The 15,377-nt window shown below is 38.9% G+C and overlaps 1 protein-coding gene across 4 annotated transcripts in view; it reads right to left on the reverse strand.

Annotated features, from left to right (window-relative positions):
- Positions 1 to 15,377, reverse strand: part of WAPL (WAPL cohesin release factor) — a 72,202-nt gene that overhangs the window by 43,245 nt on the left and 13,580 nt on the right. For all 4 annotated transcript variants that reach the window (XM_061373711.1, XM_061373712.1, XM_061373708.1 and 1 more), the window contains exon 3: positions 6,348 to 7,391. In XM_061373711.1, coding sequence (XP_061229695.1) covers positions 6,348 to 7,391 — 1,044 coding nt within the window. The remainder of the gene's footprint in view (positions 1 to 6,347; positions 7,392 to 15,377) is intronic.

A 15,377-nucleotide genomic window follows, 5' to 3' on the forward strand; every position in this document is an offset into this window, starting at 1 on the left:
GGTTTAAAGCCAAACACAGTACTGGATGGAGCTCAAGTTTCCTGGCTAGACTGTCACGATACATAAAATATACATTACAAGGTATACAGTCATAATTATTATAGCACCTCTGGCCCCTTGTGCAAGCTTCAAGTCACCATTTCCCATTTTGCACTCCTGTGAATCCCAGGTTGCCTTTTATATGTGCTTATTTAATGGCTTACTGCTACACCTCTGAGCAACAGGCAAACTAAACAGTAGATGGGCGTCTTCAAGAGAGTGAGATCAAGAGATTTATAAGAATACTTTTCACTACAGTTACAGGATGGAAGAATGGATCTCACTTCTCACAAAGGCAGCCTGTTTATATTTACTTGTTCTGCTATAAACATTATTAAAAAAACACGGTCATCAACTCAGAAAGGAGTCAGACTCTGAAACAGCCTTTCAGTGTATTCAGTACTTGCCTTAGCAGTGGTTCTACTACTCAGTTCTGGACAGTAAATCTGCAGTTCACTCATCTAATTAAATTATTTTCCAGTTTTGTTGTTTGGTTGTTTTTTTTTTTTCCCCCTTTAAACTTGTGTTGAAGCATCATCCCTTGGAGAGCAGCTTATGTTCTCTTACGTGGCACAAACCAGAAGCTACCATAAATTTCATGCTGGAAACAAAAACGGGCACAGAGAAGCACTATTTCATCTATAAACAGTTTAGAAAACCTATCTATTCCAGAGAAGCTGCTACTATTTGAAAACTGCACTGCAAAAATATAAGCAGGTTGGACTGGTTAATCTTATCTCAAGTGCACTTGCATCCAGTAAAGAGGCCTGGCCAAGCACCTAGGTAAGGAGGCAGTCAAAAGCAAATGAGGCAAGCAAATTTATAAATACACTCACAAGGACACAAAACTTACCTAGTCTGGGGAAAATAAGCATTCTTAGAATAAGGCTCAAACATTTCTTAAACTGCAGTAAATTTAAATAGGCTTGGCAGCACCAGGGCAGCAGGATGCCTTACTGCAAGGCACCCACCAGAACCAGCCTCCTGCATCCCAGCCCACCTTACGTTTCAGTTTAGGTGTGCAATGTTAGTACAAGGGCTTAACAACTGAACAACCCCTCTGAAAATAACTGACCTTTTAAAGATCTTTTGATCAAATTCATCTAACAGAGGAAAAATACCGAAGACCAATTCTCATTAACTTAAAGCAAAATTGCTTCTAAATCTACACAGAAGTCAACTTAGTCCTTTGCTGCAACTTGTCCATTAAAGGAGTAAAATCAAATTGCTTTGATACATATAATTAAAAAAAATAAAAATAAAAAATCCTGAAATACTTTTGAAGAAGCCAGGCCCTGGATATAATTCCCAAAGAAAATCAAAGGAACAGAACTGGATTCTCCTATCATAGGTTAAAAGCTGAAAAGTTCCTTGGTTGACTCCAATAATTACAAACATGCAAATCATTCTAGAAATACAGGATGTGTTTTCACCCACCGAACTGGCACAGTAATTTGGTGCCTTGTGCTAAGACTTGGAGCTGCTGCTGTGATTAATATTGACTAACGGTACTCTGTATCAACTAAGACACAATTTTGAAATATGTAGGTTTGTTTGAATTATACTCCTGTGTGATGCTGAACTATCCCATTTAAATTAGGTAATTTTCAATCGGAACGCCCCCCTTCCCCCCCGGCAAAAAAACCCCCAATCAAACCAAACCAAACCAAACCTGCAAACCCCTTCTTGGTAAAAATGTTTCAACCACTACTGACAATAGAATAATTCTGCACTTTTGATGTTGCTAGCACATAAACACTTTTATGAATAGCTTCGTAAGATCATCTCGAATGCTTTTATTTAAGCAATGCTCTCCGAGACCTTCCAGGTATCCTAAAAGCACTCTGCACACGTGCCTTGCCAGATTTTCAAATTTAAACTAAATAGGTCATAGGGGAGAAATCTTTAGTTTGCATTAACCAAGCCAGGCAAAGACATGAGTAGTTTGGTAAGCAGCGACACTAATGAAGCTTGTTTTCTACTGGCGCTCTCTTTTGTATTAGTGTTTTTTTTCCTCCTCACAGATAAGATGAGCATATTGACCTTTTTCTCAATACGGGAGCATGTAAGGCCTTTTTCCCTGTACCTGACCATTTCAAGGTATTTATGATCTTGGAGCTCATTTGTCTGTCTCAGCTAAAATTGGAAAGATGTTCAAAGACCAACTAGATGGCAACACCACAGTAAATTTCCCTGGGAAAAACAACCCAGATTTGTTTAAGTGCCCAAGGGTAATTCTGCAGAAGATTTTGAAGTCCAAACAGGACTCTGCCTTAGAGGACTTTGATGTACTATTAACTGACTAAAAACATTTAACCAATTAAGGTGATTCAATTTTTTAGGAGATCCAAAGGAAGGAAAAAAACAAAACCAAAACCGAGCAGGCTTGCTCACCAGAAAAGAGTTGAGTGCTAGACACTGGTACGCAAAAGATATTCTGTTATCCAAAAAAGATTACAGGAATCTGATCTTTATCACCAAAAGCAAAAGTGCATGTTTGACACAAAGGTTAAGTTGTGCATCAGAACTGATTTTCAAAGCAAAAGGCTAAGCTTCAATGCTTAAACTACAATAACAGGATAACTGCTACTGTAATTTAAATCAAGAAAATTCTAAGTTCAACATCGTTATACTGCTGATGAAATATATAATGAAGAAGGAGGTAAACTGAATAAAAGTAAGCATGTTAGAGATGACTGATCTTCATACATTCCTTTAGCAGAAGGTTTCAGGGCAACTTCTATATCCTGCAGTGCTTAATTTTAGTCAGCATTTTTTATTGTTTATTTAGGTTTTTGCTATGCCTGACACTTTCCGTAATAATTTTATTGTCATTGGCCAAAATGAAATGTACCAAAACAAGCATTAACATAGTCCTAGGTGTCTCAGCTGAAGAGGTGGGAAATAGAGCATTCTGAGACTGCAAGTTTATAAGCTAAATATATTAGAAGTCTTACTGACCACACAAACCAGTGACAACCATGAAGGGATCTTTAGAAAAAGACAGAAACAAACAGATGGCACAGTTAATTCCAGAAGTATAACACTGTTCCAAAGATACAGGTATGCTCCTCAAAACTGATGCTTACAGTTGTATTTCGTTAAGCCTTGCTCTTCTTTGTCGTTAGTTCAGATTGCTCCTGGATACAAGTCCTCATTGAGCTGATATAGTCAAGTAATTAAGTTATTTTCCTCCCATATTAGAAGTTCTCTTTACTAGAGCCATCCTGTAATCTGGCTAATGAAATGGTACATGTGCTGCTTCACATCTAGTAAAGTCTCACCAGTGTTTTCAGCCCCTGGCATTCAAGCCAACTACAGCTGGGAGACCCACAAGTGAAATAAAGGAGCTTTGGCTTTGCTGGGCTTGTGAAGTTACGAAGTTTCTCCATTATGAAGAAAGGTCTGTGAACAGCATCTAGGACTCTGAAATCCACACCTCATGGTTTGATTGTTGGGTTTTTGTTTGGTTGTTTTTTTGTTTTGTTTGTGCGGATCTGGGGGTTTTTTGTTTGGTTTGGGGGAGATTTGGTGTGAGCTTTTTTATGCTTTTGTTTGAAATTTTGGTGGGCTTTTTTAACCTTTTTAGCAGGGAAGCCTATTGCAGAAGTGAACAATTAAAATTGAATTTATCTGCTTTGCATTTTTCCTGCACTGGCAACACTGTCCATCCAATTTTTAGTGCTTCCTTGAATTTCATTTGCAGAAACATTTAAATATGTATTATTAAACTTACTTTCCTTCAACTGTGAGCTACAAGAATGGAATAGTCCACTGAAAGTTCAGTTAGAAAATCTCTGTCTTGTGTTTTATGCTAAGATTCTGAAATATATTCCGTAAAAGCAGGCCTAGATTACGGTAATTACTAAAACAGTGCTGTGTCAAAAAAAAAAATCTCAGATTGTAAAGAAAAGTATCAAATCTCTTGAAAAACTATGTCGTATCACATTCTTTACACACAGAATATCAACACTAATCTTAGGAATTTCCAGGACTGGAATTCAGAGAGGCAATCTGGCATCTCACCTGTCAACCTGGAACAGGAACACTAGATTTTTATCTGTGGATTTATTCATTACAAAAAAGAACAGCAGACACAGACCTCAGGTAGCATTAGCACCTCTCAGTACAGTTTGTAACTTCAGAAAGAAAGGCTGTATTGTGCAAGATGTTCTGAAAGCTTTTCCTGAGACTTGGCATTTTCCATGGACACAGAAGTCACTTTTTTCCAATATGTAACGACAGAACCTCACAGCAATGCCACATATGTTACTGCAACTTCAGACTTAGATCCAGAAATCCTGATAATTTTTCAGACTCGGCATCACTATATTTTAGGACTTTAACATGGCTGTTCCGAGTGAACCTTGATGCTCAAAATATTCCAAGGTCTCAGAGAAGGCAGCAGGAAATGTATCAAAAAGCCCTATGCATTTTAGTGCAAAAATCAAGACTGTTTTTATAATGCGTACTACACATTGAACTAGGCAATGTGCTGCAACTTAGGGAAATAACCTTGCGTCACCCTTTGAATTTTCAGAGAAAAACCACAAGTCAAAGCCAACATAGCTACAGTAGCACAAAACAAATCAAATGAGCAAAGGCAATACAAAATAAAGGGGAAGCATCTTTCAGCAGAGGTCTGAGAGGCAGCTCTAACCTGAGAAGTGGAGAAATGGATTAGGAAACTAACAAAACACAAACTTACATCTACCTGTGCCATGGAAATCTCTTAGGAAAGTATCTGTCATTTCACAGAGAAATACTCTGTGATACCTCAGAGTATAATGGCCTCCTTGGTGAACATAGTGCTGAATGCAAACTGTAGGTACTTTAAGGCTCCAGAGAAAAGCAGCTGAAAGAATTATTTAATGGGTCAGCACATCAGCTGCATTAACTGTGTGATTTCCCCCCCCCCCCCGCCTTGGAATAAATGGCTGAACAAAGATACATCAGAGAAAGTGACTCGGAGTATTTCATAAGCAGCCCTGTAAGTTAAATCCATTTTCCAAAGAAGCTGGAATGCAACTGTCTCATCATTATTACATTTTATGAAAACAAATCCATTTGGGTTTTTTTTTGTTTGAAAACATAATCATCTCCTATAATAACAGTATCAATTTGGCCCATTTACAATTTACAATAGCAGTTAAATTAGCCTTTGAATATAAGGCTTACAGACAATTCTGGTTTTGGAGAACGCTATAATTAGATTAGAGAAATGAACTTTTTTTCCTATGAAACTTTATTTCTAGATTATATTAACAGAAGTTATTTGTAGGAAAAACCAGCTTCTCCAACATTTGCAAGGCTAGACTTAAGTCCTCCCCTCTCCCCATCACAATGAAATACATCTCGCCAAAGTCTTAAAAATGTAACAACTTTGGTGAATGGATAAAAACTTCTCGTTCTTCATGCTCCAAGAAGTTCCCTAAAACAGTGGCAGTGTTTCGAAATACTTATTCCAACATGCATGATTCTTTGGCATTAGACTTTTTCAGAAAGAAAAGGCTAAAAGAAGCCTTTCAAAGTTATTCTTTCTTCACCAACACACCTCAACCTTAATCAAAGTCATTACAGAGCACCCAACAGACCACCAAGCAAGCTTAATGTTTCAAAGGCACTCAAAATACCAGAACTTGCTCAGCAAGTGTGCCCATGCAGAAGACTGGGGTATGTGAAAACTAAAAGCAAAAGCAGAAATACATTAATATACAGAGGCACACCCAAAGCCACTCATCTGACTGGCACACCATAGGTGCTCACAGCCTCTCCCTTGAGCTGCACATCCTTGGATAAGAGAAGCTGAGAAAGGTCCAAACTGTTGACAAACATATCCAAAAGTGCAAAAAGGAAAAAGGTATTTCATATCTTCAAGAGCTACTTAAATTTCTACACTAAGCTCCATAATTCTACATTGATGTGGAGCTTCTGAGGGAAGATATCTGCGTTCCAGACATAGGCACTGTATGCTCAACACACCAAAAAGACAAGAATCTTCTGTTAAAACAAAAAAAAAAAAAAAAACAAACCCCAAAAAAAACACCCCAACAACAACAACAAAAACCAAACCCAAACCCAGTCAACCCTAACCTCCACCCCCTGTCAAGAGATCAAGAGGTAAAAAGCGTACTACAAGACAGGTATGAGGCGCCAGACAGGACCACAGCAGAAATAAGGAAATTTAACTTTTACATTTCCAAATCAGTAGTAATCAAAAAACTTTCAGGTATACTGCAAAAAGAGCAAAATATAAAGGTCAAATAAATTTTAATGTTAAGTACGTATTCCAGAAGAGTTCTGCTTACCTGCATTAGTACTGAGCTGGCTATCCTGGGAACAGTTTTCATTGCCATCAGAGGTTGACTGTAATGAAGAAGATGGTGCAGCTCTATTTCGTTTTTTGCTAGCTTTCCTTTCCGCCACCTGCCACTCTTCATCTTCATCCTCACTTTCACTCAAGTCATCAAACCCAAAGTACTTGATTTTGTAATTGGAACTCCCAGAACTTCTAGAGGCACCTTCATCTCCCTCTCCCTCATCTTGATCATCGAACCCAAAAAATTCTAACTTGACATCCTTTTTGGATTTGGTATTGCTTGGTCGAAACCTGGTTGTAGTTTTTGTAGTAGCAATGTCTGCTTTTTTCCTTAAGCGTCCAGCTTCTCCCAAGTCAGTAGGGGCTGTGGTGGTAAATTCATCGATGCGTTCCATGGTATCCTGTATAGTAACATTGCAAACTGACAAGCAAGATGGATGTAGAACAGTGTAGTCTCTAGTCCGTCCAACCGTCCCTCTAAAACTGGTCCCGCTACTTAAAGGAACTTTTCTTGCTGAGTTCAGACCATCGTTATTTGACTCACTATTTGCTTTGGATAAAGACTGACTAGTGCCATCCATTAGCTTGTCAAAATTTGTTGCCCCCTGCAGTTTTGCTTTGTTGGATCGACAATATGTCCTACAGTTGCTTGGCCTAGGAATAGTTTGCACAAGTTCTTCACTAATGGCTTCCTTTGGGTTTTCAGTATCTTCTTTATCACACTCCTCATCCTTGCTCTTCATCTCTGAGAGACGTTCATTGTCAAAATCTAATACATACTCTCCAGTTCTGGTGTCTTCAGTATCATCCTCCCATTCATACAAGTGAGTTCTTAATGGGCCCTTCGTCCGAGATGTTTCTGATGGACAGTCTGTTTTTCCGATGTGGGAGTCCCAAGAATCAGGCAAGTCCTTGGCTTCGATGTTATATCCAGAAGTGTCTGTAGTTTCAGCACTGTTTTTGTTACTGTCTTCAGCGTTCTCATAACCGAAATGACTGTTCTCATTATCTTCATTCAAATTCTGTATTTTATCTACAAGAAAAGATGAGTTTATAACTAAAAAGCATTATAAAAAAAAAAAAATAACACCCATGCAGGCAACTTTGAAGTCGCAATGTAAAAGCAAATACTCAGTGGTCAATGACAAAAAACATTAAAGCGGTCCTTATCCTCCTGTTTTATACATTCAAGCCTTCCAGTTTAAAATTTCCTTCTGAGGTCAGGAAAGGGGATGCATGGGCAGGTTTCATCTTGTCCCTTCAGATATTCCTGGTCTGAGAACTAGATAGCAGTGAGGTATCAGCATGGGAGAAATTAAAATCAGCATGGACCACAGAACCTACTGATGAAGTAAGTAAAATTGCTGAAAATTAACCTATAATTCACTGCCTACCTCACTAACTGTACAGCTACTAAAAAACAGTGAAAACAATCCACTAATGTATCTGTACTAAAAATACTACAGACCCTGTTACAAACTGTACCACAAGTTTCAATCAATGTACTCCAAACAGAATGGCACACAACTTCAGTGACTGTCACTTGATTTTGCTGTTCAAATTAAAAATATCTGGACTTCCATAAGAAATAAAAAAAAAATGAAATAGTTTTTATCACAACATTAAATTAAATCTCTTCTGAAATGCAAGTTTTTACAATTAAGGTCTACAGATCTGAAGAAGAGCTGCTGCCACAAGTTAGTCTTGCACTTCCCCAACCCACAGCCACACTTCCATCTTATGTTCTCAAAGAGAACAAATTCCACCATAAGAACCCAGTTTTTGTGAGATTTGTTTCCAGCTGACCAGCATTCAAACAGGGAAAACAGTATGAATTCTGCCACCTGTTATCCTCTAAACTGGTAGGGAAACCGTTCCCCTTGGTTTCCCCAAAAAACGACAGAAGCTAAGTGGATTTGGTACCAGAGTTCCATGAAGATAATAGCATCTGCATCTGCTATGCTCTGTTGCTGTACCTCACACAAAGATACCCAGAAACACAAGTGTGTTACTTCCTGGAAACTAGATGAGCAGAAATTTCTTTGAAATTTCTGAGACAGTATAACCCAAGATGTCTACTGCTACTACCAACCCTCACTGTACCGGCTCCCTGGCACAGGAGAAACAAGATAAGAAGCATGACTGGAATGCAGAGGACCTTGATGCACAGAAGAGTAGCACATAATGAGATAAACTGGAGAAACAGAAGCAACTGGCACAGGGACAAGTACAAAAACAAAATGCTGGAAGAGAACATGCTTAGAAGACACAGGTGCAGAACACTACAGTAATAAAAGAGGCTCCACTGAAAGAATGCAACAGCTAAGGTTCAAATTTGTTACGTAGCAAATGCTTCCTAAATTCATCACTAAAATGAAGGCTTTGGCATCCTTTAGCACTAGTCCTGACTGCAATAAACTTCATCTGCTACCATTTACCCAAATCGTACCAAAATTTCACAGCACTGACCAAATGTTACAACCTTCCTGATTAGGAAAGTGAACATCACTTCTGCCCTGGCGCTTTTGTCCATTTGTTTTCAAATTACAACCACATCATGTAAATGCCATTCTTGCTTATGTGGGTTATAAAAGAACTTTTAAGGTGCAAGCCGAAAATTCTATTTTACAGAAATGACTACCAAGAACAATTTTGCAAGAAATTGGCTTAATCCCAGCTGAAATTCTTCTGGGAGACAGGATAAGCAGTATCTCACAAACTGCGTCTAAGGTCTCTGGGGTCCACCTGAGGCTTGTCAGAGGTTTACATACTCAGCAAGAGTATGTGAAGTGCAAAACTAAATTCCTCAAAGAACATCAGTCTCAGTGACCTCAGTTATGGAATCTTGTTGAACCTTTTTCAGTATCTATGAATTAAACAAAAAAATCTCGTTATTCCCATTTCAATCTCACGCTTGTGATAATCTAAGTGGCCAAACCAAAATTAATCTTTCTGTAATCAGTTTGACAGTGCACAGTATGTTCCTTCTTCACCCATATGTTTAACATTATTGTGCAACTGAAAACTACCATAATACTCAGACATTAAAACCACCAAAGATTTTCCGATTTTCTCGCTAAAACACACTTATTTTGCAGCCTCACCACTACCATTCCGTATCATTTACTTAAAGTCTATGCAATACTTAAAATAAGTACATTAAAAATCTGTCTGTCTTGGCTTATTAAACAATACTGAATTGTTGTGAAGAAGTTCCAGTATGCGTATATGGAAAGGGAATGGGTTTCCTGTCCCAAGGAGGTATGGGATTTTAAAGAGCCACATTTCATACGAGGACCAAATAAAATCTCATCTTCCCAGGGAAGCAACAGAATATATGTGTGGGTTTGCACATCGCAGCCCAAGACTCAAAAAACTCAGGAATTTCTTTTGACATGAAAAAAGCTGAAATTTACATTGTCTCTTCGCTTGACTCATGAGCATCTCAGCTACAGTATGTGCTCTTAAGTAGAAATGATGATCAACATCTCATGCCTGGAGAACAGTTTGAAGAGGCCAAAGATACAGAAAAATACATACAGCTCATACTCATCACTGGCATTGACAAAAATATTAATGGCAAAAAAATTCCAAGAAATCTTACTCCAAAGAAACATTAATCAACGATTCCGGGGAATTAAAAAAAAAGGATAGGGGAGAAGAAGAGGGAAGAGGAGTGAGTGTTCATTCTGTTGTTTTAATTGGGGTTTTGTTGTTGTGGTTTGGTTTGTTGGTGTTTTTTTTTAAACACTCTGTTACTAGGACATCACAAAAATCTTGACTAGCCTGTAATACACACAGACAATACTTTCTGTAAAAGTGAATTTTAGTTGTTTTTCATGGTGTAGTTACATGCACTGAAAAACTATTCTACAAGTTGTTCTAGAATGGGCTAAAATTAGCCTAATATTTGTAGGACTCTGAGCAAGCAACACAGTCCCATTTAGTTGTCTGTGACCTATTAAGGGCACAAAACTTTCTACTCTTATTGCAGCAGCCTCATTTGGACAAACTGAAGCATCAGTTGACAGACATCACGATAAGACCACTCCTACTTCATATCTATTTTCTCCATTTTGTTTTTCTGGCTGCACTGAAGCTGTTATACTTTTTCTTCCCAGAGCAGCTCCTATTCTCACCTCCAATTTCACGCTTACCCAACCTGCCTGTTCTCCTCATGCTTGTTCCCAACAGTCCCAAGTACAAAACTAAAGAAATTAAGCTAGCTATTAATTCCTCAGTGCTAGCCTCCACCATCTCTAAAAGAACCACCAAAACGTACATGTATTCATGGTATTAGTACACCTGCACATTAGTAAAATTCGATGAGACAGCCTTAAATCAGTAGCACCACAAATTTAGTCCTTTCAGACTTGAATTTGTTATTTCTCTTCACCTGTAAATGTGAGGAAAACCACCTTCTCCAGTCAGCTCAGCTGACTAATAAATAACAAGACCATTCTATCCCAGTAAAATAGCTGTGTTTTGGTTTACTGCACTTCTAAGAAGCTATCTTAGAAGTCAAGCACTCATTAGTAACAGCCCTTTCTGTACCACAGTGGGACTTCTGTTGCCTTGCTGTAAGCTATGGATCATTTTCCCCATGTTAATTTTCATAATGTTAATTTCCCACGTTAACTTACGGAATTTTCAGTTGTCTCTGAAAAGACTCCACAGGTATCAACCTAATGTTACATCTCACTTTTCACTCTCAGCTAGTAATTTAATACAGCATAAAAAATTACTCAGCAAGTAAGTGGCAGTTAACCTCCCTCTTCATTCTGGGCCTATCCAACACCAAAACTTTATAACTACACAGTACTTGAGTAGTTTTAGCAACCGCAGCACAGTGGTTTTTCCATCTCAAACAATAAGCAAAGCTGATGGAAAACGGAAAGAGTAAACAGTTTACCATGTACCAGGTACAGAGTTTGGCTTTAAAACTGAATCATCATAATGCATTAGTAGAAAACTAAGCAGTGACATTTAGAGAAATATTTCCTTGAGTGATTCAAACGCTCCTTTTCATCTCACCAGTAGGTCAATAGCTATCAGACTGAAGCTTCAATACCAGGAATTGCTGCAAATCACTTGCTAATTGCCCAAAGGCACACAATACCAGCAATTCTCATAATATTGATTTTAAAAATTACTATATTTATCAGTAGTAACTATTACAGCAGAAGCTAGCATGATTGCAGGAAACATGTAACATATAATTTTATTTACAGATATAGAAAGCACAGAGAAAATATGAGAAAATGAACTAATTCTGAATTACTAAATTCTGGAGTTCAGAGGCATGTAATACCTTATCCCAACTTTAACTACAACTAGGCTTTTTTGGGGCTCAAATACCAGGATAAGTCTCCCAAGTAATTTCAGATCAGCAATAGCATGTAAGTGTACATAATACACCAGAGAGGCTTTCTCCCCACCCCCCTCAGGTACTAGCACAATATTCTTAAAAACCGTAACATTCTCCTGCAGCAGTCACAATTTGTTTTCCATTTAAATTTCTGGAAGTGAATAACCTGAGTATGATAGAACCAATGCAAACAACTGCCATGTTTAAATTACAAGTTAACTGATAATGAAAAACACTCACAGATGTACAGGTACCTCTTTACATTATGTCACTAGCAAGGTAAGAACGTCTTAAGTACTGTGGTTAATTAAAAAAATAACTGAAACTTCTACTCTTTCCCAACGAAGACACTGAAATCTTTTCAGAGATGCAAATGACCTGACTTCACAAGGCTGTATTTAAGTGATCACGGTAATTATTGTCCCACGTAACCTTAGTAAGATGACCATTAAGAGATAAAAATCAAACTCATACACTGCAACATATTCCATTTATAAAAACTAATACCTTATGTTCCTCTAGATATATGGAAACGTTCTAACAGTGGGCATGTGACAAAATCCCACTGCTTTTTCAGTAATAAACCTTTTAACATTAAAAAAAATGCATCAAGACTTATATCATTTAGACTAGATCCATATAAAGAAACTATTCCATCTGTATTTTTTTTAAACAACACATTTAATTTAAATACTCATTTATTAGATGGAATAAATGCTATCGTACAATATCCACAAAACAGAAAATGTCCTGTGGCTACCACGAGTAGCCATACTGGGACTACCTCTTGGCTTTTCATTTCTGAAACCATATAGAATCATAGAATACAATCATAGAATAGTTAGGGTTGGAAAGGACCTTAAGATCATCAAGTTCCAACCCCCCTGCCATGGGCAAGGACACCTCGCTCTAAACCATACCACCCAAGGCCTCGTCCAACCTGGCCTTGAACACTGCCAGGGATGGAGCATTCACAACCTCCTTGGGCAACCTATTCCAGTGCCTCACCACCCTAACAGGAAAGAATTTCCTCTTTATATCCAATCTAAACTTCCCCTGTTTAAGTTTTAACCCATTACCCCTTGTCCTATCACTACAGTCCCTAATGAAGAGTCCATCCCCAGTATCCATATAGGCCCCCTTCAGATACTGGAAGGCTGCTATGAGGTCTCCACGCAGCCTTCTCCAGGCTGAACAGCCCCAGCCTTCTCAGCCTATCTTCATATGGGAGGTGTTCCAGTCCCCTGATCATTCTCGTGGCCCTCCTCTGGACTTCTTCCAACAGATCCATGTCCTTTTTAGGTCAAGGACACCAGAACTGCACACAATACAAAAGGAAGAATGCAATTCTAGCCTTTTGTTTTCCTAAAGACCATTTTTAATTTTTTGAGAGATAAGACACCTCCATCCTTCAGCTCGACACCTCTCATGGTTTTGACATTAAGACATCTCAGATTTCCAATTTATTTTTTTATTAAGTACCCATAACACATCTTGCCCTTAATTTAACAGGTTTTTCCTGTTAAGGAACTAATGTCTACCTGAATAGCCCTCAGAAGCATTGCTATTTCTTTATTGTACTGTATGAGAAAAGGAAATATTTCTACATCCAGAAAACATTTTGTTTGATCACAGTAGTAAAAAAAGACACCATATAATTACAGACCTGTTGAGATGGTTAAAGGTCTAAAAAACCTGCAAGGCTTTCATAAACTGCCAGAGTGAAGAAAATCACCTTGTTTTAAATTGTATGCCATCCATAAAATAGTGTTTCAAACTGAAACTTACAAGGAAACAAGGTAAGTTACTAACCGAAAACAGAAAAAACAACCTCCTATTAGGCTTCTTGCCTTCAATCTTTAGCTAAATATTCCCTTAAAGAACAAAAAAAAAAAAAAAGAAGGCAAATAGTTTCTTCCAGAGCAAAAGCACACCAGCTGCGTGGGGCCTCTGGTACTAATTCAAGGTGCCTTCTAGAGCAGGTGCTTAACATAAATCATAAAATCAGAGAACGGTTTGGGTTGGAAGAGGCCTTAAAGACCATCTAGTTCCAAACCCTTCTGCCATGGGCACCTTCCACTAGAGCAGGCTGTTCAAAGTCCATTCAACCTGGCTCTGAACACTACTAGGGGTGGGGCATCCACAACTTCTCCAGGCAACTTGTTCTAGTGTCTCACCACTCCCATAGTGAAGAAAGGGGAATATAAGGAACCTCCCTAATCATCAGGCTCAGAAAACTACAATTCTGGATTGATGATGAAATTATAAAAAGAAATTGCTAGAAGAACCAATAAATAGACAATATGACAATTTATCTCCCCACTTAGCAAAGTGATTCCAGCAACTTTACATTGGCAAATGACCAACATCACCTCTAAGCACAAGGCAAGTTTCTGTGACAAAAGTGAGCATGACCCTAGGACCTAGAAATAAGCACCAAGATACCCAGCTGTATTAACTATAGCTGCAACAGGCCAGCAGAGTACAGAGTGGCCAGAAAAAGATGCCTAGTATGAGAAATAGTTCAATGAGTAATTAATGCAAAGTTTTCCTACTGGCTATTTTGAAAGTAAATATATGTAGAGAATACGAGAAACTACATGAAAGTGCATGGGGAGAATGGGGGGTTTGGAGGGGTGGGCGGGAGGACAAGAATTTAAGAGATTGCAAAGTGGTTCCAGGACCCTGAAGTGTTTTTCCAGAATTTGCTATACATTTCACCAGAGTGGCTCTCTTTTGTCAAACTACAGCTACTTATCTTTTTGCCTCGACAGCTTCACAGATTCCTCAGAGAATTTTTTAGACAGCTCAAATTAGTATTTTCTCATATCACTGATGACATACTAGAACGTTTACAGTAATAGCATCCTCAACATAAAAAGGACATGGAACTGTTGGAACAAGTCCAGAGGAGGGCCACGCGGACGATAAGGCGACTGGAGCACCTCCTGTACAAAGACAGGCTGAGAAAGTTGGGGCTGTTCAGCCTGGAGAAGAGAAGGCTGTGTGGAGACCTCATAGCAGCCTTCCAGTATCTGAATGGGGCCTACAAGGATGCCAGAGAGGGACTCTTCATTAGGGACTGTAGTGATAGGACAAGGGGTAATGGGTTCAAACTTAAAGAGGGGAAGTTTAGATCGGATATAAGGAAGAAGTTCTTTACTGTAAAGGGTGGTGAGGAACTGGAACGGGTTGCCTAGGGAAGCTGTGAATGCTCCATCCCTGGTGGTGTTCAAGGCCAGGTTGGACAGAGCCTTAGGTGACATGGTTTAGTGTGAGGTGTCCCTGCTGTCCTGGGTTTAGCAGCAGCAGTCATTTTTTTTCTCCTTCTTGGTAGCTGGTGCAGTGCTGTGTTTTGACTGTCGGCCTGGGAACATAGCTGAAAACAATGATGTTTTGGTTTGGCCAAGGACTTTGTCAGCCTCATGCTCTGCCAGGGAGGAGGGGAAGCCAGAAGTAAGCAGAGACAGGACACCTGACTCAAACTGACCAAAGAGGTATTCCATACCACAGCACGTCATGCCCAGGATGTAACTGGGAGTTACCCAGAAGGACAGGGGGTCTGCTGGGTCGGACTCGGTGTTCGGCGGGTGGTATTGTACTCTTTTCCCTTGCTATTATCTCTTATCGTTGCTGGTGGTAGCAGTGGTG

The sequence above is a fragment of the Neopsephotus bourkii genome, unplaced genomic scaffold (genome assembly GCF_033783945.1).
Source record: "Neopsephotus bourkii isolate Nb327-2 ecotype Australia unplaced genomic scaffold, CSIRO-AGI_Nbou_v1 NB_1634, whole genome shotgun sequence".
NCBI classification, from domain to species: Eukaryota; Metazoa; Chordata; class Aves; order Psittaciformes; family Psittacidae; genus Neopsephotus; species Neopsephotus bourkii.